This window comes from Mustela erminea, chromosome 13 (genome assembly GCF_009829155.1).
Source record: "Mustela erminea isolate mMusErm1 chromosome 13, mMusErm1.Pri, whole genome shotgun sequence".
Taxonomy (NCBI): Eukaryota; Metazoa; Chordata; class Mammalia; order Carnivora; family Mustelidae; genus Mustela; species Mustela erminea.
Genome location: NC_045626.1, coordinates 47,227,631 through 47,255,298, shown reverse-complemented (window position 1 = coordinate 47,255,298; position 27,668 = coordinate 47,227,631). Strand labels below are relative to the sequence as shown.

The following is a 27,668-nucleotide window of genomic DNA, read 5'->3' as shown; positions in this document are numbered from 1 at the left end:
GTGAGGGCAGAGCACAACTCCTCGAAGTGTGCTGGGAAGGAGAGAAAGGAGGTCATAGCTGGACACACACAACGGTTTCAGGAAAGTTTTTTGTGTTTGTTTTCAGCTCAGTTTTCAGCTCTTCTCATTGTGTTAATGAGAAGAAAGAGAGCCGCAAAGTGAAAGACCATTTCTAGGTCTTTCTAGGATGTGAGGGGAGGTGTGGTAATCCACACCTTAACTTCTCTGAGAAAGTGAGAAATGGCATCCAAAGAGTTCTTGGGCAGGACAGGCATTCTTCTAACACCATGGAGGCTAGGAAGGTTGGAAGGGGCAGCAACGGTGGTCTGGACCATGCATTATGGTCTGACGGCTTTACTTTTCTTAAACAGAGGCCGGGTGTCTGCGAGGAAGGCTTGGCAGTGTCTTTGCAGGGGATGGGAGGAGAGCCAGGCAGGACCAAGGGCCGGCTGTGCTTCTACGGGTGCCAGCTGCCAGGCTGTGCGGCTCCTCCCACGGTGGCAGGTGCAGAGAACCCAGGCGGAGTGCACCTGGGCTGAGGCTCTGTCACGTGAGTGTGACAAGGACAGAGGAGCAAAGATGAGCGTAACTGGGATAGGGGAGAACGGAACCGCAGCTGGATGAGGAGGGAAGGAGGAGCACGAGACCGCGCAGATACAGCAGGACAAAGGCGGGTCTTGGAGGTGGTCAAGAATGGTCACAAGGTAGCCTCTGGAAGGACAGCACTGCGTGGGATGGGTCATCCACAGGTAAGCTCATAGGTGATGGCAGGATGTGGGTGGAGGGATTCTGTAATCCTGGACTGGTATGGCCAATGGTAGGAGCCTTACGGGAATAGGTTTTTTTCTTCTTTTTCATTTTTCTTCCTCCCTCCCTCTCTTCCTTCCTTCCCATTCTTTCTTTTTACTAGAGAAAGGGGAGGACGGCCCTCATTTTCCTACCCAGAAATCTCCCAGCCTCCTTTCCTGTGGTGACAGAAAAGACCAGCCCCTCCATGTGCACTCTGGATCCTGCCCCATCTCACCTCACTCGGGTATCTGGTCCTCTCTCTATTCCATCGTTACCTCTGCTAAACCATTCTCACTCACAAAGATGCCTCGGTCTGCTGTTCTTTATGAATACAATCCTAAAACTCTGTGTCTGAGGTCCCTGGCCTCTGCTGATCCCTGGGCTCCGCAAGACACTTGCAATGCTCTCATGCTCAGTAAAGTATGCCCAGCTGTGCTGCTGCTTCCATTTGAAGAACCTAACTTATTCCTACTTCCTCCCATCCCGGGTCACCTCCATGTCCACTCCTCCCCGGCTCTCAGGGACAAGCTTCTCCAGATCAGTTACTACGGATCTCTTCCTCACCTCCCATTCTTTTTTTTTTTTTTTTTTTTTTTTTTTAAAGATTTTATTTATTTATTTGACAGAAATCACAAGTAGATGGAGAGGCAGGCAGAGAGAGAGAGAGGGAAGCAGGCTCTCTGCTGAGCAGGGAGCCCGATGTGGGACTCGATCCCAGGACTCTGAGATCATGACCTGAGCCGAAGGCAGCGGTTTAACCCACTGAGCCACCCAGGCGCCCTCTTTTTTTTTTTTTTTTTAAGATTTTATTTATTTACTTGACAGAGATCATAGGTAGGCAGAGAGGCAGGCAGAGAGAGGAGGAAGCAGGCTCCCTGCTGAGCAGAGAGCCCGATGTGGGGCTTGATCCCAGGACCCTGAGATCATGACCTGAGCTGAAGGCAAAGGCTTTAACCCACTGAGCCACTCAGGCGCCCCCTCACTTCCCATTCTTACTTCTAACCCGCTGCCTGCCCTGTAGCTCTGCCTCCCAGTCCCTGAGGTAATGGTCCTCCCACGGAAGGATTAGTGTCTTCCCTGGGGTAAAAGCGGGAGACACCTTTCAGCACTCTGACTTCTCAGCAGGTTTTGTCAAGGCAGACCACACCCCATCTTGGGAAACAGTTCTTCACTCAGCCCCCAAGGCATTCCCCACCCGGAGTTCTCTGTGTGCTTCTCTGGCCGGCTCTGCTCCTTGTCCTTTACTTATTTCTCCGCCTCTACACTCGATTCTTTCTCCACGGCTCTCTGCCAGGCAGTGCCATCCAACTCCATGGCTTCAAACACCATCAGACGTCCAACAACGCGCAGTTACTACCTCCAGCCTTGTCACTCTAGGTGAGCTTCACCCCACCTAACCCATCCAAGCGGAGGTCACTTCTCCTCGGATTCACATGTCTAAGGCGCAGCCTTAGGGAAGACCACTTCCCTGCCAAACTTCTCAAGCCTCTTTGTCTTAGAGAACCGTGCTCGAAACCACCCGGTTGTTGAGAATGGCCACCTCGGGGCCATCCGTGGTCCCTTCCTTCCTCCGTCCCAACTCCCTTGAATGAATTCTGCCCACCCCGCCTCAAAGGTCAAAGCCATTCAAAAGAGGCTTTCTGACTGCAGTCTAAACTGGGGTCCCCTGTTCCACGCCCACAGCATGCAGGCGCTGGCCGCAGCTCTCCCCTCCCTTGCTAAGTCCCACAGGCAGGCTCAATAAACCTGCCGGAGAGACAGGGTAAACCTTCCCTGGACCAGGGGCAGCCTTGCCCCAGGCGGGCTCCCGGCCGGGCGTAAACCTCCCGGAATGACCTGGGAGCCCCGGCCCGCACTCGCTCGGGAAGACGCAGGCACCAGCCGCGGTGCCAACAACCGCCCTCGGCTCCGCGCGGCTTCCGGGTCACGCCCCCGCCCCGCGACCCGCGCTGGGACTCCGCCCCCCAAGAAAGGGGAGGAGCCTCTCGCGCCAGGCTGGGCGCGGTCGCGGTCGCTAGGCCCCACCGTTGCCCGTCCGCCGTCGCCGGTTTAAGCGCGGAGGCCCGTGGGTCACGTGCCGGACGGGGTGGGGGCGTGGCACCAGGAAGCAGTCTCCGCGCCCGCTTCGATCGCGGTCGCCACCGCCCGGCCCGACTCGCCGCGTCCCGGTGCGGGCGCCGCTCGCCTCGCTCCACGCTGGCGGCCGCCCCCGGACTCCCCGCCGCAGCGGCGGCGCCCGCTATGGGCGAGGAGGACTACTACCTGGAGCTCTGCGACCGGCCGGTGCACTTCGAGAAGGCGAACCCGGTCAACTGCGTCTTTTTCGATGAGGCCAACAAGCAGGTCCGGGCCGGCCCGTGCCCTCCTCCTCGGCGCGGCCCCGACGCACCCCGCCTGGCGTCCCCGGCGCCTCGGGGGCGTCCCGCGCGCACCCAGGCGGGGTGCCGGGGTGGGGGCCAGGCCTGGGGCCTCCCCTAGGGTCCCGGCGCCGGAGTGGCGCCAGCTCCGGGCTCTTGGGTGGGCCGAGGGACCGGGCGCTACCTTGGCGGGGGCTTTTTTCTCCAAAGTGACAGCTGGGTGGACCCCGAACCTGCGCCGCCCATCCAGCACGCCCTTTGGCCGGTGTGATCAGCTGTTAGCTCGCCAGCCCTTTCGCGGCGCCTTTGTTGTCTTTATTTGTCACCAGTTACCCTTGCAGTCGTGGATTTAGACGTTGAGATTACTCTTACTCTCGGAATTTTGGAAAAGGGGGGGTAAGCAGTGTGAGGAGTAGCAGGGGGAACTCAAGTGCATCAGGGGCGCCTTTGCTGTTCCGGATTAAAGTGTGTAGCCGCGTGGACCCCAGCCCAGTCTCGCACAGTGGACTGCACTGGGAAGAGTATATAACCTTTTTGGTCTCTAAGCTCTTGTCCTTTAAAATTGAGATGAACACCAGGCATCTGCAGTTTGATAGATACCACGTTAGTTGAGCTGAGCCAGGAGTGGGTGTAGTGGAAGTAATCGCCTGGAGGCGGGTGAATGTGTCTAAAAGTCTTTCAAAGTTCAGGTCATTAACGTTGCTTCTTTTCCCTCCCAGGTTTTTGCAGTTCGATCCGGTGGAGCTACCGGGGTGGTAGTTAAAGGCCCAGATGACAGGAATCCCATCTCATTTCGGTAACTGTTGACATGCACAGAATAATGGTCACATATGCCCATAATGATGTGTTTCTGTTTCTCATTCAGAAGGTGGTTTTAAAAAGTTTGTTCCTTGGCTAAAGTGTATACACGCTTGCAGATCCCTGTGTGTAGAGAGATGCAGGCAGACACCTGCTGTGCAGTGTTGCTGGGACCTGTCAGTACTTAGTGTCAAAGTGAAGTGTGTAGAGTAGTTCTCTTGATTTGGGAATCAGATGCTCCAACATAGGGAACCCACTTCCTGGCACTTGAAATTAGCAAGTCAATTTACTGATTGCGCTCATTTCTGGCATCCTGACCAAGGAGAGCCTTCATTTCCTCCCTCACCCCAGTCTTTTCAGGCTGTGTGGGAGGTGGAGGAGATTCCTGGTTAGTGTTTCCTATATAATAATCTATATTAAGGAAATCCCAGCTTCCACTAAAGGTGATTGGCTCTCCCGGTTTATGCAAGTTGAGCCAGTATAATAATGAATCGCACTTCCTTTCACTTTCAGAAGTATCTCGATTTGGTTGATAAATTATCTGGTCTTTAACTCCTGTGATTATGAAAGGGGAAAGTACAGTGTGGGCCCTCAGTTCAGTGGTGACTTACATTTTTTTGCAGCTGGCCTGTGCTAATAGAAAACAGTTTTTGAAGTAGAAAACAGATCACTCATTTGTTGGACAAATACTGATTGTAGCCTGTGTGCTAGGCACCGGGCATGTGCAGCCTGGTGCCCTTTTGCAGAACTCCTCAGTTTAGTGTGGGAGACAAGTGTGTGGACACATTCTGTTGATTGTGCAAAGTGCTGTAATGGCACTCTGTTCAGAATTTGGGCGCACAAAAGAGATGAGACATTTATCTTGGGGTAGGCCAGGAAACAGATGGGGAAGGCCTCCGAGAGGAGGGAGCCTTTGAGCAAAACTTTAAAGCTTGAATGGGATGATTCTACATGGGGAAGAGAGTAGGCCTTCCAGGTGGAGAGAACACCGAGTGTAGAAGCGAGGGAGCATGGTGTCTGGGGGAATTCTAGGTCTGTGTAACTGACATGAGGTGGCCTTGCAGGGAAGAGGAGGTGGTGGTTTGGCCCCTGGCAGGAGTCACCTTGAACCTTATGTATTCTACTGTGGAATTAGGGCTTTATCTTCTTACTGAAAATTTGTAAGATGGGGCATGTTATAGTGTTTGGAAGGATCATGCTGTTCACAGCATTGAAGCTTCATTATTCGGGAGCATATCAACGTCAGGGATACCACTGAGCAATGATTGCAGTGGTCTGAGCCAGGCATATCAAAGACCAGACTGAAGACAGAGTAGACTGGTATCTAATGGGCACTCAGGAGATGCCTAGGAAAGTCTTGGGTAAGTTTTGATGGTTCTTTGGGTGTGGAAAATGAGAGACCATGATGATCCAGATTTGGGGGGTTAGTAGATTTTGAGGAGGAAGATACTGGATTTACCCTCTTTTAAATTTTAATTTTATTGGCAAAAATTTTAGGAATTTTGTGTATATTTAGAAGTTTTATTGTGATAGAATTAACCACATATATTTAGCATATATAGTTGATGAGTCCTGTCCTGCGTAACCGTCTCCACAATCAAAAGTTGGCTGGCGCTGCTCTGTAATCCCTCCCTTGACTTCCCTTTGTAACGTCTGTTTGAGGTCCTGTAGGTTGGGAAGTAAACAGGAAAGCTTACACTGCTTCACACACACTGCTCTGAGAGCGGTGGGGTGGGGGGAGGGGGAAGGCGGTAGTGTCTGGAGAAGGTTGCTGTGAGGGTATTATTTATGTCTCAGATGATTCTCATCGGAGAATCATCTGTTCTCAGTTTGTCAGTCACTTGTTAACCACAAAGCTGTAAAGTTCATCAGCAACTTGTTGCCAGTTGGATTTTGTTGTTTGAAGACAAGTCCTGGTAGTTTCAGAAACATAATTTTCAACTTAAGATTTGCTGCTTCCATGAGTATACAACTTTGCTCACAGAAAGCTAGATGCTAGAATTTGGTTATTAGCTTTAATTCATAGCATTTTTTTTTTTCCCTTAAAGAATGGAAGACAAAGGAGAAGTGAAGTGCATTAAGTTTTCGTTAGAAAATAAGATATTGGCTGTTCAGAGGACCTCAAAGACCGTGGTAAGACATATTTTTATTTATTTATTTCAAGTTTTATTTATTTAAGCAATCTCTACACCCAGCATGGGGCTCGAACCTGTGACTCCGGGATCAAGCCTCACATGCTCTTCCAGCTGAGCCAGCCAGGTGCCCCAGGACATACTTTTAAAGGTAGCACAGAGGAAAGGACATTAGAAGTACATTAGGAAGAGAATGAATTGCAAAAAACAGTGTTTAAGGAAGCCTTTATTATTTTAATGCCGTGAAAGTTATAGTTCTGTTGTATTATATTTCAGTTTAGAATTCTTGAAGAAGGACATTTCAAGGGATAAATACTTAGGACCCTAGTTTGTCCTTTTTGACTTAAGTTTTTTTTTAAAGTAATTTGGAGCCTTAGGCGTCTTTTGTTTTGATAGCTAGCTGCGCAGATGATGTGAGGTGCCAGGTGCGTTTTTGGCAACTTGGTGAATTAGCTTTACCTGGAATAGCTCCATTTACTCACTTCTTACATCTTTGAATGGCTTGACCCCCAGGAACAGACGATCAAAGTTGGAGCACTGTTTGGCCTTTTTTCTTTATAAGTATTCACCATCGTCATTTGTAAAGTAGAGTAGAAGCTGTTGGGAAGAGGCAGAATCTGATTTTCTTCTGCCAGGTTTCATTGCTCTAAGTTTTGGAAAGCATCTTAGAAGATGCAGCAACACATTTCTCTGAAATCAATTGATTTTCAGTATCAGTTTCTAAACTCTAACTGAATATATATATATTTTTAAATTGAGTTGTAAGGAGACGGATTGTCCACATTGGTCCTCTTAGTTTTCTTGTCTTTTATTTTTTGATGACTTTAAATTTGCCTTTTGGGAAAAAAAAAAAAAAGAATTTGTCTTTTGTCTTGTTGTCTATCAACGTAGGTTGGCAGTATGCTGCTTGATCTAAATCTTCTCCTTGTTTTTTCTTCTTCTTTTCCTTCCCTTTTTTTTTTTTTTAAAAAAAAACTTTTCAGGATTTTTCTAATTTTATCCCGGATAGTTCTCAGCTGGAGTACACGCAGGAGTGCAAGGTATGGGCCCGGATCTTTTCTTGGCTGCCGGCCATTGCCCTGTGCGGGTCCCAGGGTGGAGAAGCCGTGGGGGTGGGTGGAGATTGCTAGCGCAGGCTTGGAGGCGGGCCATCCATCACGCTGAGACCTGCTGCGTGTGGGCTCTGGTCTCCGGGTTACAAGCCTGTTTCTTCAATGAGATGGAATCGGGAGGACTCAGTGGTGACAGGATGTTATGCTCGGGTCAGTGTCAGCGCTTCATGAGGCCCTCGCCCTTCTCCCGGTGCCGGCTGCGCCTCTGGCCAGGACCCTGGCTTCCTCTTGGGAGGTTTTAAGAAGAGGAGTTTTCCCCCTCTCCTGATGTTTCCTTTCCTTGATTTGGTGTCCCTGTTGTGTCCTTCCTGTGCAGCACTCGCTGAGAACCTTTAGGCCTTTATTCTTTCCTAGTGCCTTTTCTGCTGTGGCTAAGAGAAAGCCGGCTGTCCTTTGATTCCTTAAGGTAGAAGCTGTGGTTGGTTACTGTTTTCCGAAATTTAGTCTTTTCCCTCTGTTCTTGACGGAAGTAATCCAGATCCCGGGGCTTCAATGAGGTGTTCCAGGTGGAAATCCGGGAACATTGTATTGCTCAAAAGAAAGTTTGATTTGTTAGTAAGTAATCAAATCCGGGTAACTTTTAGTTAAGTGATAGAGTATTTTAAGCTTTTGAAAAGAGTTATACAAACATTTTTTTATTGAGAAAATTTTTCGTAATCCCTTTTCAGACCAAGAACGCCAACATATTAGGATTCTGTTGGACCAGTTCTACTGAAATTGTCTTCATAACGGATCAAGGAATTGAATTTTACCAGGTATTAGGTTGATTGCTTATTTTCACGGCATGGGAGGTGCTGGGGAAGGTCTGTGATGGCAGTTTGGCAGCCTTTTGAATTCAGTTCTGAATAGATTGAGATTCTAGAGGTTTAGTCTCTTGCTTATTGGGTTTTTATTCTTTTTTTCTAATTACAAGAAATACATGTTTTTTACGAAGCAGTTAAACATCACCAGGATATATGGAAGGTAAAAGTGCCCCCCCCATAATCCCTAGAAATAACTGGTATAAAAAGTTCAGTATATATTTCTTTTCATACATATGTACAAACTTTTTTATTTTACAAAATCAGGAATGTTGTATGTAAACTTTTGTGGCTGGCTTTTTTTGCATAGTAGTATGTCTTGGACATGTTGTTCATATTTTGTTCTTTTTTTTTTTTAAGCAATCTTTGAAGTTTTATTTAAGTAATCTCTCCACCCACCCAACAGGGGGTTGAATTCACGACCTTGGATCAAGAATCACGTGCTCCCCACACTGAGCCAGCCAGGCGCCCTGTCCATATTTTATTCTGACTGAATAGTATCTGGTTGTGTGGGTGCCCTACAGTTTAGTTTATTCCATGTTGATGAACCTCTGGCTTGTTTTTATGTTTTTGTGTTTTGTGATTATAAATTCTGTTTATGTTTTTATGTTTTGTGATTATAAATTCTGCAACAAACATGTTTGCAAACATTTCTTTATGTTCTTGGGTGAGGCAGCTCTTGGAATTACTGCCTAGGCATGAACTTTCAAAAATCTGAACAAATATTGCTAATTTTTTTTTAAATTAAAAACATTTTTTTTTTAGCCTTTACTTTAAGAAAGCTCCACACTCTCCGTGTGGCTTGAACTCACAACGCGGAGATCAGGAGTTGCTCCTTCCTTTGAGCCAGCCAGGCGCCCCCATACTTTCAGTTTCAATGTAGGAATCTCCATTTCCCATATTTTTGCCAGAACTGCATATTATCAGTCCATAGATAGATGTATATTCTGGGTATTAACCCTTTATGAGATCGATGGTTTGCAGATGTTTCCCCGTTCCTTTTCACTCTGTTGGCTTGACTTTGCAGCTGCCTCATCAGCTCGTAATATGTTTCAACTGCCTGACCTTGAGAAATGCATGAGAGCTTTCAGTGGAGCTAATCTGGAGGGTGTTAGGATTTTCGCGGGGTTGAATTTTGTCGACCTCATGAATGCAGTATAATTTAGAATATAGGGCTGGAGAAAATATGCCTGTGTAAGCAAACTGTGAGATGTTAATGCCACGGGACTTTGCTGTGGGCCCTCATCAGAGCCTTTGTAATGACCATGGGTCAGAAACCACACAGAGCTGCACACGGTGTTGTATGTATATGGTAGCGCAGAGAGGACAGTCACACGGCTTTCTGTTCTCTGTGCTGGGAGAGTGTACGTTCACATCATCTAGACGGTCTTCAGCTCTTCAAGAAATAAGTTAAAAAGAAAGAGGATGCTAGCTCATCCTTATTTTGTTCTACCCAAACTGTCAAGATAGCCGGGCCTGCCGACCCTGACTTCCATGTCCGTTCTTGAGCGCAGTGTTCTAGGCGCATTAACGTCTTGGGTCTCTACACCGTCTTCTTTAATGTATCAGAATATTTACAGTATATTTGAAACATGCCTTGACTATAAAATATTAGGTTTGCATGCAGCTTCTCACGAACATGATCATTAGCAAAAGGGAGCTGCTTCCGGGCTCAGTGCTAACTGCTAGGTGGAGGCCAGGAGGAAGGCTGGTGCTGCGGGCTGGGCGGTGGCTGACTCCACACGTGGGGCTCTGGGGCCAGTGGGTAGGGGTGGGGGTGGTGGCACGTCTACTCCTTGCCCTTTGGTGGATGGCGCCAGAGAGCGAGAGCGTGGAGTCTCGGAATGGTCCTTGTGGTGACCTGGCCTGCCTGGGCTGTAACTGCAGTAACTGGTGTCTGAGCCTCGTTTTCTCCTCGGTCAGGTGTCCGTGGTGCCCATGTCTCAGGGGCGTGCAGTGAGTAGATGAGCCAAGATTTGTAATGCACTGAGCTATAACAAACAAAATCTTTTCAGCTTTATTTACTGGTTTTTCTCCTGCTTTTTATTTTTATTTTTTAAAAAGATTTTACTTATTTATTTGACAGAGAGACAACAAGAGAGGAAACACAAATGGGGGAGGTGGGAGAGGGAGAAGCCGGCTTCCCATCAAGCAGGGAGCCCGATGCGGGGCTCGATCCCAGGACGCTGGGATCCTAACTTGAGCCGAAGGCAGACACTTAACCGACTGAGCCACCCAGGCACCCCTGTTCTGTTTTTTTCTTTAAAGATTTGTTTATTTTAGAGAGAGTGTGAGCTTGGGGGGGGGGTAGGGGCAGAGGGAGAGAAGAAGCGGACTCCCCACGGGGCCTGCAGCCCCCACCACTTGCGGCAGAACTCAAGACCCTGAGATCACCACCTGATCAGAAACCGGGAGTTGGACGCTCAGCTGACTGAGCCACCCAGGCGCCCCTGCTTTATATTGTTTTTTAAATTTCCTTCAGTTGGCTTCCATTTTACTGTTTTAAACTACTCTGTTCCCTGAACTTTGCTTCAGGTGTTACCAGAGAAACGAAATCTGAAACTCCTGAAGAGCCAGAATATCAATGTGAATTGGTACATGTACTGCCCCGAGGGGGCTGTGATCCTGCTGTCTACCACAGTGCTCGGGAATGTGCTGCAGCCCTTTTATTTTCGGGTAAGAGAGAGCCTCTCTTTGGGGAAAGTCCCTCCCTCTCCCCACCCCCTTCCTCTAACCTCCTGAGGTGTCAAGTACTTCCAAGGGGCAAGTTCCTCCAACCGGTGAGCTCACCACTTCTGACCACTAGAGGGCACACTCTACCCTCCCGTCACTCCAAGAAGGACTCCTTGTGTGGGGAAGGACCCCTGGGAGTAAAGGCCATGGCAGGACTTTGGAAAGGATGGAGAGGCATAGTGTGTGCATAGCCTCACTGGTGTTATGGAAGGAATGCTAAAGCAACAGAGGGGTTTAATTGGCTTTTCCTGATACTTTTATCACCTAAACAGGCTGGCACTATGTCAAAGCTGCCCAAGTTTGAGATTGAATTACCAGCTGTGCCCAAGTCAACCAAGCTGAACCTTTCTGAGAGGGACATCGCGATGGCAACCATGTATGTCTTTTGAGATAATTCCTTCTTGAAATTGCTTTTGGTGATGGAAGTAGTAGAAGTGCATCGTAAGCCCTGTGGGACTGGCCTTTGACACATGCCCAACAGGCCCTCTTGCCCTTTTAGTGCCTAGATTTTATGAATATAGAAAACCTGCCATGAGCCTGGCATTCTTTGCTGATTTTACTAGGTTTGTTATCTTAGGGAAGTTTTTCCACCATCCTAGCCTGATAAAATGAAGACATTGGGCCAGTCTATTTTTTAGGTGTCTTAGTTCTAGAATTTTTTTTTTTTTAATTCTGTGAGTAGCTGAAGCTTATGAAGGACTTTCTTTTAGCTGACATATATCCTACTTGCTCTAAAGAAGAACATACTTTTTTATCTAACAAACATGGAACTAAATTACTTAGGTCGGAAGGTATATCTTCATTTGTAAATGCAGGTTATCTCAATTTTTATACTTCGTTATGGAAGTTTTAAACACACAGTTATGGAAACTGATACAAAGAATATCGTATGTATCCCTAACCCTATTCAAAGAGGTCAAAATTTTGTTCCTAAATAACTTTCTTTGGCCTAAAAGAGTGGCTTTGAAGTTTAACATTTTTTAGCAGTTAGAATGCTTTTTTTTCTTTAAGGCAATCTTCTGTGGCCTTTTAGTTTGCAGAGTAGGTACTATGAGAACAGGCCTTGCCTACGAGCAGCAGGGACCCACTCCCTCCTCTTTGGTCTCATCCCGGTGGCAGACCGAGTGCAGTGCCGGCCTCTGGAATAGTGGTGCGCATGTGGGAACTGCTCGTAGCAGCGGTCGGGCTGTGAGGCTTGCAATATTAAGATGATTCTGTTGCCCTAGTATCAAGGAACATATTTACTACATAAACCTTGGAAGATACTGAAAGTTAGAGAAAATGAAAATGGCCTGAGTTTGTTACTCAAAAATAACTATTAGCACCGTATTGCTTTCTAGTGGTTTTGGACTTTGTGTTTGTGTTTCCTTATAAAGGGTTGTGATTGAGTTATATTTCGTTTTGCATTCCCCCATTTCGCTTTATAATTGGCTTTGTTTTCTTTTTTTAAACTAACTGCACTTTGTAAATATTTTTGTTGGCTGTGAAATACTCCATTAGTGAATTTGTCGTAATTAACTCTGATGGCCTCCTACTTCAGCATCTAGAATGGAGGCATTTCAAGTGGCCCGATGTGACATCTGTCTCTCTGTTCTCTAGATATGGACAGCTTTACGTTCTCTTCTTGAGGCATCATTCCCGGACCTCCAATAGTACAGGAGCGGAGGTAGTCCTCTACCACCTACCACGGTATATTTAATGCTGTCCTTGTTCTCCGATTTTAAAATACGAACTAAAGCTTGCCGATCTATTTTTTGACCTTTGTGTTATCCAACAGAGAAGGTGCCTGTAAAAAGATGCACATATTAAAGTTAAATCGGACGGGGAAGTTTGCCCTCAACGTGGTGGATAACCTGGTGGTGGTTCATCATCAGGACACAGAGGTGAGAGTGGTGTGTGCATTTCTCATCCGTCAAGGTTGCCGAAAAGAGTTGTGAAAATCGACAAAACATTCAGAACGAAGATTAGAAAATGCTTTTCGTGCTAAAGCTTTGTTTGGTCTTCCAGATGCCAAATGGGTTTTGTATTCTAGATGGTTTAGGAAAAAACAGTGATTCCCTCTCTGTTGATTACAGTGAGTGAAAGACTATTCCAGAAGGTAGCACGTGTGGATATTCGAGTCTGGCCCAGTTATTTGGCTGACTCAGCTAAGCTGGGAACTTACTGCAGATCCACAGTCTTACGTGAGCGTGTGAGCTTGGTGCTTCCTGTGTGAGGATAGATGATAATGCTGAGAGATCATAGTTTTGAGGCTCTGTGGCCCAAGAGAAAGACTGGGACCGGTCCTGCTATTTTCTGTGAGGTTGGCTGGATATCTGGTCATAGGCTACTTCTGTCCCACACCTCCTGCAGGGTGGTGACCCCCTTCTTTTGACTAGCGAATGTGTCATGAGTTAAAGTGAAAAAGATCTGGAATCACTTCGAGCTCTTCAGGGTCTGCCTGTCGTCAGCCCCAGGAGTGGGTGTCCGCGAGAGCGTGGGGTGCAGGGTCCCAGGGTAGTGATACCCCAGCGCACTCCCCCATCCTCAGAACCAGCCTGCAGGGGTGTGTTGCGCACAGACTCTACACTGATGGGAATGGCAGGATGTGAGAGAATGGAAGGGGCAGGCTGGGTCCTTCGTGGCCTGTTTCGGCGTCTTGAGTTTTTCTTTTCTCTCCACTGTAGACATCGGTGATATTTGACATCAAGTTAAGGGGCGAGTTTGATGGCACCGTCACCTTCCATCACCCGGTTCTCCCAGCACGCTCCATTCAGCCCTACCAGATCCCCGTGGCAGGTAAGCCCCCCCGCAGGTGGTTGGAATGAGGTGGGCAAGTGAGGGTTCCCAGGTCCAGGTGTTCTGGGGAGGGGTGATTTGGTTTTGTTTTTTTTTTTAAATGAAAATCCTATTAATCATACCAGTAAAATTGTGCCGTTGTGAAAAGCATTTTGTAAGATACATGAATCTTCTTTTGAAGAAAACGGAATCATTTCCCTAAGCTTTCAAAATGGAAAGTTGGGAGGGGCTCCTGGCTGGCTCAGTCCTACTGAGCCAGCCAGGAGCCTATTTGACTCTTTGGGGTCTCGAGTTTGAGCGTGCAACTCTTTGAGGTCTCGAGTTTGAACCCTATGTTGGACCTGGAGCTTACTTGACTCTTTGGGGTCTCGAGTTTGAGCCCTATGTTGGACCTGGCGCCTACTTGAAAAATAAGTAACTAAAACAGAGAGTTAGGATTACCCACTGAAGCTGAGAGATTTTTTAGTTGTTTAATGATTGAATACGCCCTCCATTTTTCGTTTGCCTGTGCTCTGTAACCCTGAGATTAGAAGTGGCTGCTTCTGGCTTTATTTGAATGTGGGATCACTTTTCCTTGCCTCTCTCCCACATTGTGTGTCATGGCTACCTAGTAAATACTGCGTTTTCTTCTCACTGGTTGGCCCGGAAGAGGTTAAGGCTGTGCTGCTTTGGTGTTTTGAGACCTGCCCTACACGAGGAGGGAGAAGGAAGTCGGAGAAGAGAGGAGGTCAGGATTTGCGTGAAGGGGAAAGAAACAGTTGGGCTCTTGTTTTGCCTTTCCCAGTGTAATTGATTTCAAGCTAGATTTCACAGGAATAACATTCAGCTCTCTTTTAAAGGAGATTGGAGGGTAGAGTAAGCTGGTTGAAATTTCAGTGCGCACAGCTAGTCAGAAGGGCACATGTTTGGAGCTTCGGTAGCAATGTTTTCTCTTTAAAAGGGATTTCTTTCAGATAGTATTGTGGGCTTGGGCCCAGGGTGCCTGCAGTCAGGAGGGGCTCACACCTGTTAGGAAGATTCCAGTCTGGCTGCGGCTCAGAGGCCAGCAAGAGCTCCGCTTCCGGTCTGCCTGCCTCGATTTGTGGATCAGCCGGAAGCTTGATAGCTCTCTGGCAGCACTGGGGGAGGAAGGAGCGAGTTCTTATGTTTGATTAAGACTTTTGGCCCTCTGTGTTCCTTCCAGCATCTTCCTTTTCTTGAGTTCATAGTGTTAGCATTAAAAGAGTAGGTTGTGTCCAGGCACCTGGATGGCTCAGTTGGTTAAGTGTCCCACCCTTGATTTCGGCTCAGGTCATGATCTCAGGGTGGTAAGGTCCAGTCCTGAATTGGGCTCCGAGCTGGGCGTGGAGCCTGCTTAAGATAAACCCCCCATCCACCCAGCCCCATGCACTTGCTGTCTCTCAAAAAAAAAAAAAAAAAGAAAAAAGAAAGAAAAAAAAGAAAATGGGTTGTGTCAGATGTTTATCTTGTATTTGCCGCTTACTTGGCATGAAGGTAACTGCTGGTGAATTGGAGGGAAAACCACTTCCAGCCATTAAAAACCTCCTGCTCTGTTCAGTGGTTTGGGGCCAGTCAGAAGGCAGGCAGGTTCTAACTGGCTAGTTACAATCAAATGCCAGGTGTGATCAAAATAATAGTCCTGACAGAGGTTAGTAACTCAAAGGTCCATTGAGTCTTTGGCCTCTGGAGTGTGGGTTGGTAAAGCATCTTTTACAGTTATTGACTATCTTGTTTTTCCTGCTAGACTGTAAGCCCCTTGCAGGCTTGTAGCATCTTTTTACCTTGCCCGCCCTGTGCGGTTGCAGGGCGTGCTGGCAGGAAGAGCTTGTTAGGCTGTTTTAAAAGAGGACACTGGCAAATTGGGGATGAGCCAGCTGCTGTCATTTCCCCTTCTGTTTTTGGTCTTGTTCCACCAATGTTGTGGAGCTGACTACACGTTAGGATCACCTAATGTGTAGGGGGCGGTGCTTTAAAAACCAAGGGCATCTGGCTCTCACATGGGAGCAGTTAAGTCCGCATGATTGGAGGCCAGCGTTGAGGTCCACATGTAAGACCTTCACCCTTGGGTGGTAGATGGAGGTGTTCTTTGTCTTGGCTTATCTGACCCATGGGCCCTTTCCTCTTTTGGGTGGTCTTTTTCAGGCTGCTGACTAAAACCTATCTTCTGATTATCCCTGGGTGGTGGGAACAGAACTGGGAATGATGTTTAGTTTGCCGGGCTGTGTGTCCGGTTCACGGAGGGCTGCCCGCCTGATGCACGGGCAGTGTAACTGGTCATCATGAGTCCTTGTCACATGGGATTTGATATTGAATCATCCAGGGACGTTTCTCAGTTCTTTACTGTGCATGTGTAAATGATGATGAATCGTGTTTGGTTATTAAAGAAGAATTACGAAATCTGAATTCTCAATACTTTTCCCCTTCTTGGGAGGACATTTTCATGGATTGTTCTCGACTTCCCCCTTCCTCCTTATAGGGGTTATCAGTGGGACAAGAGCGTTCATTCCTTTGTCATTTAACCACAGTTGAATAAACATTTACCGATTTTCTGATGGCATCGTCCTTGCCCACTGGTGTTTTCTCCATTTGCAGGTCCTGCTCCTGTGACCAGCCAGTCTCCTGTCCCGTGCAAACTCTGTATCCTTTACAAAGGCTTTGCCGCTGGGCACGGAAGGGAAGCTCTTGCCCCCTTTTATACTGGTGTCTGAGAGAGGTCCTATGGCCTTGGCCTTTTCAGCTGTGCATGATCTAAAGGCTTGGGAGCCTCCAGGGGAGCTTTCCTCACCACCCAGGGCCAAGGAGCCTCTGCAAGTAGGGGGCGGGGCGGGCAGTGCCGATCAGAACGGGGGCTTGTCTTTTCTTCCTGGTTTACCATTTCCTATAACACGTAGATTCTTCATCCTGGATTGTCTTTCAACCCGACATCATCATCAGTGCAAGCCAAGGTGGGTCAGAGGGGACAGTCGCTAAGTTAGACAGTACTTGTTGGCTTGGGATGACAGAAGTAGCCGGTGCTGTTTTCAAGGTGAATCTGAGAGATGACCACTCCCTTCATCCCCAAAGTGGGAGAATTCGTTACTTTATATTCTTTATTATTGTTTTATCCTGAGCTTATTGTTTTTAAAATTAATAGCTAAGAATGGCCATTCCCCTACTTTTGGCCCAGTCCACTCTGTCCATTCTGAAAAGCCAGACCCCATAGCATGGTGCACAAGACCGTCCCTGCCCTGTCCTGACCCCCCACCTCTACCTCCACACCCGCGTGTGCCTGAGCCCTTTTCTGTTCTGGCTGCACAGAGAGGTGTGCTCCTGCTTCCCACGGTGCTGGGGAGGCTTCTTTGGGGTGCTAGTGGTCTTCCTGGTAGCCCCGCAGCCCCTGCATCTTCCATTAGAGGACGTCCTATATCCGTCTTCAGTCATCCGTGAACTGTCCTTTCTCAGCTCCTGGGATTCTCAGGGCGAGAATTAGCCCTGGTGCCCCTGAGAGCCACTTCTCTCATCTCCATCTAGCTCTGAGCAGCTGTGGGAGAATCGAGAAGGGGATCGCTCAGATCGTATTTAATGCAGTGTTAAATTCTCTAGTGGAACCCCAGTTGAGAAAGGCAGTGTGGATATTTGGGAAAGTCATGGATCGGTGAATGATGAGTTACAAAATTCCCTTGGGAGCCTCCGGAGTTAACTTTTGACTGAAGAACCACTGTGGGAGGAACCAAAGTATAGGACCCAGGTTCATGCCACATGTTAACATCTTTTTAAACCTTCAAGGCTAAAAAGGGGGTTAGGTATAGGGATGGAACTGCTCTGAGTCACCCCCACCATTGCCCCCCCCCCCCCCCCCGTCTGTTTTGGGAGCTACACCATTGATGTCCCAGTGATCAGAGAGGGTCACCTCAGCGTAAGAAGCCATTGAGCATGCAGCTGTAGTGTGGCTGTCAGTCCTTCCATTAGGTGTAGCCTGTGTGTCCTAAGCTGCACTTGGTAAGATCAGGGTCGTATCAGTGCTGTGCAGGATGCCCCCCACCCCCACCATGAATGTTTCAAGGGAACCACCTTTTGGGCTTTTGTTCCGATTTGCATCCTGTATGAACTTTGCTGCCTCTTCCACCCAGGCTACCTCTGGAACCTCCAAGTGAAGCTTCAGCCCATTGTAAACCTCTTACCAGATAAAGGAAGACTGATGGACTTTCTTCTCCAGAGAAAGGAGTGCAAGATGGTCATCCTGTCTGTCTGTTCACAGAGTAAGTAGACCAGTCCTCCCCGCTCAGTCTGGATTTCAGGGTTGGGACTGTGCTGCCCACACCTTTCCTTGGGAGCTGGGCCACATTTTTGTGTCTTGTGCACAGCCTGGTCCTTCATTTGAAGGATGGATCATTTAACCCCCTGGAAAGGTGATGAAATAGCAACGTGACTTGTAGTTACTTGGGGACGAAAGCTAGATAGGATGGTGCCAGGTGAGAGCAACCCAGACGCCGTTGGGGCATCTGAGGGTTAGGGCCCTGCCATCCCCAGCCTAAAAACAGACATTTTCCAGAATCCAAGTCCCTCACTACAGAGATCTCTGAGAACTTTCTGCTGAAACCGTCCATAGCTACTTTTTCTTGTTCCTGGGAGGGGCTGGTGAGTGAATTCTAGGCTTCAGGTCTCAGAACGATTCCATTTCTCTGGATGCCCACTGGAGGTAGGTTTGCCCTGGTGGCCCTTTGAGGTTAGTTCTTTCTGTCCCAGCAGCACGTTTGTGTTCCGAATGGACGTAAACTCGGCTGACCTGTGTGAACGTTCTTTCCAGTGCTGAGTGAGTCCGACAGAGCCACATTACCTGTGATCGCCACGGTTTTTGACAAGCTCAATCACGAGTATAAGAAGTACCTGGATGCGGAGCAGAGCTACACAACGGTAAGCTGTGTGGGCTCCTCTCTGCCCTTCCCCCGTGTTTCCTGAGGAGGAGGCAGGACACCACTGAGGCCTGCGTGCTGAGGGGGCAGGGTGGCCGCAGTTGGGGGGCAGCTGCTGGTCTGCACGGCTGTGGGAAGCAGGATGGCTGCTCCCCGTGAGTTTCTGTGCACCCCTGCTCTGGCTCCCAGGCTTCTTCAGCCCTGGCCCTTGCTAGTTAGAGCCTCTCAGGGCCTGCTATAGCTCCACATGACCTGCGCTGGGCAGACTGCCTTAGAGTCAGGTGAAGCAGTGCAGCGTGTCACAAAGCTCTCCCCGTCTGTGGCATTCGGGGAGGGCTTACTTATCACTTGGACATCCAGACAGTTTTATACGTGGTCTTCACTTACCGCAGGATCAGGACTTTATTAAAAAAGCAGGACGCCATTCTGTTTTTATTAGGTAACAAATATTATAAAGTCCGTGATTCGTATAGGGATTTTAGGGTTAAGAAAATGTGTCTCAAGAGGAAGCAGACTTACGCCTTCGCCTTTTAGTTCCATTCACGAACAGTAGCATGTTTTCAAGACGACCACCTCTGCCTTCCCAAACCCTGCCTAAGCCTGCACAGGAGAAATCGTTTTGTCCAAGTACCATATGCCACCTTCTGCTCCCGTTTGAGGCGCACAGGGTCTAGAAATCGAGGCTTCTGGGCTTATCGAGAAGATGGTTCAGGTCACATTTGCCAATGTGTCATTCAGGCACTAGAAGCCGGGCAGAGCCGGAGCAGTCCGCTTCTCAGGAGGCCGGTGCGGACGCAGGCGGTGATCGATCAGTCCGACATGTACACCCACGTCCTGTCCGTGTTCACGGAGAAGAAGGTGAGCGATGGGGCCCCTGGAGAGCTTGGTTTGTGGGCAGCTGAGGAAAGGAGTAGAACTCAGAATGCCATTAGACCAACTGGAGGTATCTCTGGTGAAGACCTAGTGCTAGTAGTCTAGCACTAGGATCTGTGCAAAACCAGCAAAACAGAACCGTGGGCCAGATTCATGTGGAAACGAGGGGTGGAGAAATAAGCTGCAGGCGACCCCCTCGCGAGTCCTCAGTGTTTTTAAGACTTTTTTCTTTTCCTCCGTAGGACATGCCTCATAAGTTCGTGATCGCCGTCCTGATGGAGTATATTCGCTCGCTCAACCAGTTTCAGATCACAGTACAGGTACCTTCCAGTCAGCAGGTGTGGTCCCAAGTTAGAGGAGCAGGGGCCGCACACCAGACCCAGGATGCAGAGTGACTTTCCCGACACTACCGTGTTGTCCTGAGGTGGGAGGAGGGCATTCCGTCAGGTGTCCTGTGGACACAAAGGGGACAGAAATCTGTCCCCTTCCTCGTGAAACACGTACTCAGTCCTTAGAACACCTTGGGTCCTGGGCCCTGTAGCCTCTCCTCTGGTGCAGGTGGGGGACTGGGAAATGTGCTGTCCTCCCGTCTGTCCTCAGCACTACTTACACGAGCTCGTCATCAAGACGCTGGTCCAGCACAACCTCTTCTACATGCTGCATCAGTTCCTGCAGTACCACGTCCTCAGCGACTCCAAGCCTTTGGTATGCGGCCCCCCCTTTCTGTTCGTGGGCTTCAGGACTTCACGTTTAACCTCCTAACGTTTGATGCTGAAGCCAGTTTGAAAATGTGTCTTTCAGGCTTGTTTGCTCTTATCCCTAGAAAGTTTCTACCCTCCTGCCCACCAGCTGTCTCTGGACATGCTGAAGGTAACTCTTGCCACAGCTGCGTTCGGAACTGTGTGCCTATCTGTTCCTGTCTCGGCACTTACAGGACCTCTCTCCCTCCCTCCCAGCGACTGTCCACCGCCAATGACGAAATCGTGGAGGTGCTTCTTTCCAAACACCAGGTGTTGGCCGCCTTGCGGTTCATCCGGGGCATTGGTGGCCACGACAACATTTCTGCACGAAAATTTTTAGATGCCGCGAAGCAGACTGAAGACAACATGCTTTTCTATACTATATTTCGATTTTTTGAACAGCGAAACCAGCGTTTGCGAGGGAACCCTAACTTCACACCAGGTGAGGCTGTGGTGGCCGTGAGAACAGGGAATGAACAGACTGGCAGTAGCAGGAGCAGGCTGGCGGCCGGGACTTTCTGGGGGCCCTTCTAAGAACTCCTGGGTTACCTTTCTTAGAAACAAAATGCCATCTGCCCGTGGAATCTGAATCCTGCTCCGGAACTTGCAGCTAATGCACTTCTGGTGTGGCCCATGCCACTGATCTGAGAATGCTGCTTTCTGAGGAAGCAGGGATAAGACAGGAAATGGTGACAGGAAACCGTGACTAAGGCATGTCACATGGCCTGGGGCTTACCACTGTTGGTCTTAGGAAGCCTAGGCTAATCTTAGCTCTTTGTCTCCCAAGTTATGAAACCTCAGGCATCTAGCTTCTTTAGGATGGGGAAGGAGCATGTGAGGTTGCATCAGGCCCCCCGGTAACCCATGTGGGGTGGCACTGCCAGGACAGGCAAGCCACTCGTGTCTCAAAGCAGGTGGCAGTTTGCTGGGGTTGTGAAAGTGCCCAACAGCCCTGGCAGAAGCTGTATAAATAAAAAGGACAACTCAGCAGCTTAGGAAAACAAGTGTTTTATGAAAGAAAATAAGTTAAAACCCCACCGTCCATATCTATGAGCTGTGAAGCGTTCATTCTCTTGTTTTCCTCTTTTTGTGCCACATCTGATGAAATCTGTATTTCCTTTATAGGAGAACACTGTGAAGAACATGTTGCTTTTTTCAAACAGGTTTTTGGAGACCAAGCTCTAATGAGGCCTACAACATTCTGAAATCACTTGCTAGGTTTTCTTTTTTTATATATATATATAAAAATGTGTACAAAGTTAATTTATTGCATTAATAAAGCTCTTTAAACTATAAAATGTTATAGTAAAGTGTATCTACAACATCCTCAAGTGTTACTAAAAATATGGTATAGAACTTGTGTGATGGCTTACTCCAAAAACAAAGGAAAAACATTGCATTGATTGGCCTTTAAAAAGTGTCAGGGAGCAGATCCCACTCAGCCTCACTAGCATCCCCTCCGTCTGCCCAGATGAGGGCTCGTTCCCCAAGACCGTGGAGGGCCCTTTGGCGTCTTGGAGCTGCCTTCGATTAGGTAATACTGCTTCACACGTCAGCTTGTGGTCCGGAGTTGAAAGCACTAGGGCCGAAGCTGCTGCTGTTCGAGCCTGCTCTCCGCATCCGCCCTGACGACATGGTAACTGTCCCACAGTAAGCCCACAGACCCACACAGTTCAAAGTCCCCACACCTCGCAAGAGGCTAGAAATTTAGGAGCTGTTCTCGCTCTGTACCTTTGTATCGCTCTTGAGTGGCCAAACTTTTGGCTTTATTTATGGATGGGCCTGTGAGGGATTTAAAAAACAAACAAACAAACTTCAGAATCGTTTCTTCAGGAGAAATGGCAATCAGGTCGTTGTATTACAGTACAAACTTCCTATCCCCCAGAGATTAATACCCCCTCCCCGCAAACGCCTCAGCTTCTTACAAAGCTCTGAGACAGCCAGTTGGTCCTGCATTCTCCTTCCAACCCCACCTCATTTACGGAAGCTGAAATGGCCAGAGAAGTAAAAAAATCTTAAGGGCAGTCTTGAAACAAGCCCTCAGCAAGGCCCGTGAGTCAGGGAATGAGAGCTGCTCTGCGGCACTGTTGGGACTTGCCCAGCGGCCGAGTCACTCCGGCGGCCACCCCTCTCGGGCAGCGGGGAGCCCCCAGGGCCGCGGCCATGCAAGCGCCTTCCCCGTCTGACTTCGGGGCCTTGTGCAGCAGCCAAGTGGAGCCTCCAGAAAAAGCATTAGCAGCTTACTAATGAAGCTGTTTGGACCACCATGAAATCCCTAGTCCAGATTTTTTTCCTTTCACAATTTTTTTTAAGTACCATTTAAGAATGCTTCTAGATCTCTTTTCCTTTAGTCACATGCTTCCTCCATCCACTTATCTCAGAACAAGAATGCTTACCTATGTAGCTGAGTAAGACAGGGAGGAATATCAAGCCATGGGTGGCTCCCAGTAAGACCATAGCCAGATACATCCTGAAGTAGAATATCTGGAAGATCTGAGACTTGGCAAACGCCAGCACCACAATCCCTCCAAATTTTGTTAGTGTGATTCCACTGAACACCTGAAAGAAGAGACAGCATAGGAAAGCGCTTACCAACCTGCTCTAATTCAACACATCCTCACAGCGATTTCTTGATGGGCAAGGCACAAAACAATGGGTTGAACCCCAGCTTTTAGTTACTGACAAGCAGGATTACATTCTACCTAAAATTGGTTTGCTGCTTATAGACCTGGGGGGAAAAAAAAATAGAAGGGTAAAAGCTGTGTATTCTGCATGGACAATGGACTCTGTCTTTAAACAGCTTTCCTTACACTTAGATGAAAACTATTAAGGACTTTCTAGAGCAGCAAAAAACTGGCTGAGAGGCAGAAGCAGGCTATGGAGTTGAACTAAGAAGATTCTCCTGGCTCTGAGGGCCCCAGCAACCTGGGTGCCAACACATGTGCTCAAATCGAACCTCTCCGTTCTCTTCCTGCTTCCCGGTCTGTAAAGGTTTCACTGAAGAGAACGGTTCTAAAGAACTTCAGGATTTAGCTCTTCATGAAATGCCTGAAGACGTGTCACTCTTGCGAGTGGCTAAGTAACTCAAATTCTCTTTTCCCTACGGACTTTTCTAGTCTCTAAGAAGTTGACGAGCTGGGCACCCCGTGCAGAAATCTCTGGCCAGGCTACTTACGGAGCTGCCCATGTGAGAGAGCGCCTCTTCGGCCCGTTCCACGCGGCTGCCCTTCGTGCTCACTGTGAACGCTCTTGTGATGTGGCTGCAGAACTCCACGGAAATGCCACAGCTCTGAAAGAGAGTCTCCCGTTACGACTGCCCTCTTGTGGCTGAAAATCCTAGCAGCAGGCACTCCTCTCCCAGGATCTGGTATGCCGGGCCCTAAGCATCCCTTTTACCTTGTAACACCGAGCACCCCAGCAGTGCACGCCCACTGAAGGTGCATCGGGCAACTCGTGGGACCCTTGAGCACCCAGACGCCACTTCTCTAAAGCAGATCTGCTTGTTTTAGGGGGACTTGTGGAACCCTCATAAGGTTACCCCTACCCCTCAAGAGTCAGCACCCCTCAGATTTGCTTTAGCTGGGCCTCCCTGCCGCTTCCCCGAAAACAGTGTTCATGCTGTAAGTACAGACACGCTGCTATTTTAGTAGTTTTTCAAATGCTCCTATCTTCAAGACTATCAAAAAGCACCTGGCAATTGCATGAGAAGTGAAAGGTACTGGTAGTGAATTCCACTGGGAAGGAGCATTTTTTTCTAAAAAGTGAACATCTTCTCATGGGGCTACATGTTTTTGCAGACCCTTTGGGACAGAAGTTCCAGGCAAAATACCCCCGTGACACCACGGAGTCACACTTCCATTGTTCTATGTACTATCCAGGTCCCCACTCCATTAGCACTCATCCCACCTTTCCACGAGCAAGAGCTGGCCTTGGTCTTTCACCTCAAGAAACAGTTCACAGAAGTGACACGGGAGGCAGGAGCCAACTGAGCAGGCCAGGACTCACCATAACCAAATTGACCAAGGAAACTGCATTCAGACTGATGCCCCAGAGCCACATGACGCCAAACATGTTGACCAAGATCATGGCGATGGTGACACACATGATCACTGCAGACCACAGTTCACAGCCCAGGAGAACCAGGGTCACCAAGAAGATGGCTCCCAGGGACACACTGAGATTAAAGATCGTGTCATCGATAATGGTCAGGTACTGTTCGTAGAAGACATAGAACACACTGGAGAAAAGAGCAGAAGGTTCTGTTATAGCTCGTGCTTGCTTCTGGAAGCTTTTTTTCATCCTGCCACTACTGCAGAACCAACTACTCTGAGTCATCCCTTGCATAAAAACTCCCTGTTTTTGTGAGACTCCTCTATAGTAATTCAAATGAACCTCTGACCACTGACACCCACAAAAGGGCCTAATAGTGATCCAAAATGTGTATTTTATATAAAGTTTTTGTTCATAAGCTCAACCTCTTCACTTCATAGGCATTTACAGAGTATTTCATGGAATGTTGAAAACACAAGTCCTGATCTATCCTGAGAATTACCTCAGACCAAATGAGATCTGTGTGGGGCCTGAGGAGAAAAATGCTTTTTTGGCAAAGTTAGTCAGCTCTTCTCAGGAATTAGGACATCCATTCTGAGAACTTCTTCCCCAGAAAAACAGGCTGTCCTCCTGTCAAGAATGGGTCAGAACCCCTCTGAGCAAGATCACAGGGGTGGGGAAAACCACCTGTTTCTTCTACTTTATAGGAGAAAAACCCCAACAAACAAAAATGAAAAACCTCCATAAAGACACCATGTTCCAGGTAACTGGAAGTCAGGGGCGGCGAGCAGCTACCGGCCAGGAACGTCTGCTCCGCCCTCTCAGTGAAGCCTGGTCCCCCCGTACCGCACCCTCCCACCCCGGGTGCTGCTTTGAAGTGTGTCTGTCTTCGGATGGTGAGCTCTAGCTCACAGATCAGATTTTGTGCGTGCAGCACTCAGACCTTGGGGGGTGCTGCAGACCCTGGCCTTCCTTGCCCAGATGCTATTTACCCTGATATTCTTTGCTTCTGCTCATGATGGAGAAGATGTCAGAACGAAAGCCAAGGATCAGCTTCCCATCAGGAGAGCCCTCAGGCTGTGGGCCCTAACCCAAGACACCTCGTTTATAAAATTCAAACTACCTGTACGGGAACACACGGTAACCGCTTCCTTCGAGGCCCATGGTTTTGGTGATGTTGCCGGCGATGAGGATGGCTTTTCTCATGGCATCAGTAAAGTCGGCAGAGGTCTGAAGCACAGTGTGGTAGGTCATGAAGTAAGTGGCGCCGACAGCCGTGTCATTGCCGAGGATGTTAACGGCTGAACTGTAAGCAGCATGTCCCCTATGGGAAGACTCAGTGGTGTCAGGGAGGCCACAGAAAGTCCCTGCAGACCCTGAGCATGCAAGGTGAATTGGAATCACCTGACCCTGGGCTCAGAGGTCAGACCAGCTCTAGATTTCAGGGACAGGGAAGGAAGGCCCCGTGCAAGGGACGGTGAAGGTTTTGGCTTATTCTCTCACTTTTGGTTGTTTTGGTGCAGAGGTGCTCTTGTTTGGGTATCTCTGTTCTGCTGCGGTGTTTGCTCGGCAGTGTTGTGTACGGGGCGGGAAAGGACAAGGGCCCTGGAGTCCATGGCCGTGAGGCGGGTCTCGGCCCCACCCCGTATTAGCCATGGAACCCTGGGCGGCGGGACTGAATCTGGGCTGTGGTGTCCTCTGCCACCTCCTCACAAGCTGTGTGGTAAGGGCGGTGACATGGGTGAGGGGTCTGGCGCACGATGGCATGTAGGAGGCTCCCCGTAAGTGGTGGCTGTTGCTTTCCTACAAGCTGGATGTACCCGGGTTTGTTTTACGTAGGCCAAAGCGTTCAGTGGGCAAGCAGACCACGCTGCAAGATTCGCTTTTATCTTTAGGCAGAGTCTTTCCTCTGTACCAAATACAGGTCTCCAAGCACAGCCACGATACACAGGACTGACTGATAGGAGTTTGGTTGAATTATGTATTAGGAAAAACAGGGAAGTCCAGGGTTTGCCTAACATACATGTGAACACTCTTCTTGCTCCTACAAAAGGTTCTGAATCCTCCCACCCCCCGACTCCCAGCCTTCTTCCCTATTTCTGGGCCCAGATGCCCTGCCTCCACACAGCTAATCAGCTGCCCGGCTAGATGGGGGCGTGCGACAGCCCCGAACCTCAGAGCCAGACAGGCTGGCAAGATCGGCCGGGCTGCAGGAATCTGAACCTTGGTCCAGGATGGCGTGACCGAGCAGAGAAGCTGTCCCTGACCCCAGGACGGATGTGAACACATTCTGAAATGCCACACGTCCCTGCTCCCCTCCTGTCCTGCTAGACGCTGGCACAGCCCTCGGCAGCCATTCACGCAGCCAGGAGAGCCAGGACAGGAGGCCAAGAGGGAGGGAGACGCTCAAGCCAGGATGAGATCAGCTGGAGAGGCTGAGAAGCTCTCATGGGTGTATGAGGTTTTTCTGCTCTCACAGAAGACCCGGTGGTGGGGCGGGTGGGGAGGGGAAAAAAGGGACCCTCCCCATACAGCTGCCCCCACCCCAGCCCTCGGCTAGCTGTCCCGCACAAAATAACCGGAAGTGGGCACGTCTCTGAGCGGCTCCACAGCACTTACCCTTTGCCGCACTTGGGGTTCGGGTTATCAGAAAGGAACATGGGCAGGAATCTCATGAAGTCTTCCCCTTGAGGCCTCTGTTTGCCCTCTGGGGTTAGAGGTCTGCAGCGGCCACAGGCAGGGTCAACCACTAGCACAGATACAGAGGGGCCCAGATGAGAAGAACGAGGTTCAGATGTTATCTGAAAACACTTAAGGATCTAAGGGGAATTTTCCTTGATCTTTTTCCTGACCCCGAAGCTCCAGAGCTTCCAACACACGGGATTTTCACGGTCTAATCCGTCTGACATTCCATCTTCATCTGAGACAAGCTGTATAAACTTTCTTCCCTGAAATAGGTGGCCTGCTTGGAGGATGACTCTGATTGGTATTATCAGAGTCCAAGGCTTCCATGATTTTACCAAGAAAACTCGAGGACAACCTCGACATTCCTAACAAAACTGCAGGGCAACGGTGATAACAATGGGAAGCACTCCGTGAGATGCAGCCAGATCCCAACCAAGAGATGCTATTAGTGGTGTCGGGAGAAGAGAACCCGGAAGACTCTGAAAACCAGAGTCCCCTGACGGGGGCTCTGTTTGGCCTGCAGCCCTGTGGTGGGGGTTGGAGGGAGGCTGAACAACACGACACCCTTCAGAGAACATGGCGGAGCAGAGAGATGGCAACCAAGGAAAAGGGACTGGTGCCGGTATAAACTGAGGTGAAATGCAAAGGAGTTATAAATTATAATGCCACAAGTCTTCAGAGAAAAGAGAAAAATCTGGAAAAGGAGATGAAAGTACCTGAGGCATTGCAGAAGCGATCCGTGCCGTTGTAGACTCTACAGCAAGAAGACTGAGGCTTGACCCAATCAAAATAATCATCGATCCAGGACGAGGGGGCAAAGCCTATTCGGGTACTGGTGAGAAGGAGGGAGAAGTTACTGACTTGCTCCGCAGGGGGGAGGTCTCAGATTCAGTCCTTTTTCTCGAAACCTAACTTCGCCTTCTAGATGT

At 48.9% G+C, this 27,668-nt stretch overlaps 2 protein-coding genes across 3 annotated transcripts in view; one reads left to right on the top strand and one right to left on the bottom strand.

The window, feature by feature from the left end:
• The first annotated feature begins 2,763 nt into the window (after positions 1-2,763).
• RMC1 (regulator of MON1-CCZ1) lies at positions 2,764-21,302 on the top strand. 2 transcript variants are annotated; one of them, XM_032309182.1, is made up of 20 exons: positions 2,765-3,132; positions 3,866-3,942; positions 5,993-6,077; positions 7,060-7,116; positions 7,857-7,943; positions 10,524-10,664; positions 10,994-11,097; positions 12,321-12,410; positions 12,499-12,604; positions 13,388-13,499; positions 16,092-16,136; positions 16,391-16,444; positions 17,609-17,737; positions 18,286-18,392; positions 19,130-19,249; positions 19,507-19,584; positions 19,865-19,969; positions 20,066-20,134; positions 20,221-20,446; positions 21,130-21,302. In XM_032309182.1, exons 1-20 carry the CDS (start codon positions 3,031-3,033, stop codon positions 21,207-21,209), a joined length of 1,974 nt encoding a protein of 657 aa, XP_032165073.1. In that variant the 5' UTR covers positions 2,765-3,030; the 3' UTR covers positions 21,210-21,302. The 2 variants fall into 2 exon arrangements, with proteins under 2 accessions (XP_032165074.1, XP_032165073.1); XM_032309183.1 differs by lacking the exon at positions 21,130-21,302 and having other exon boundaries at positions 2,764-3,132; positions 20,088-20,134; positions 20,221-20,329.
• Positions 21,303-21,324: 22 nt separating this feature from the next.
• The window catches only part of NPC1 (NPC intracellular cholesterol transporter 1), a 48,498-nt gene continuing 42,154 nt past the window's right edge, over positions 21,325-27,668 (bottom strand). The window contains 7 exon segments of the mRNA XM_032309181.1: positions 21,325-21,786; positions 22,401-22,563; positions 23,180-23,293; positions 24,010-24,241; positions 25,178-25,378; positions 26,674-26,803; positions 27,456-27,571. Of these exon segments, the coding sequence (XP_032165072.1) occupies positions 21,704-21,786; positions 22,401-22,563; positions 23,180-23,293; positions 24,010-24,241; positions 25,178-25,378; positions 26,674-26,803; positions 27,456-27,571 (1,039 nt within the window). The 3' untranslated portion in view covers positions 21,325-21,703.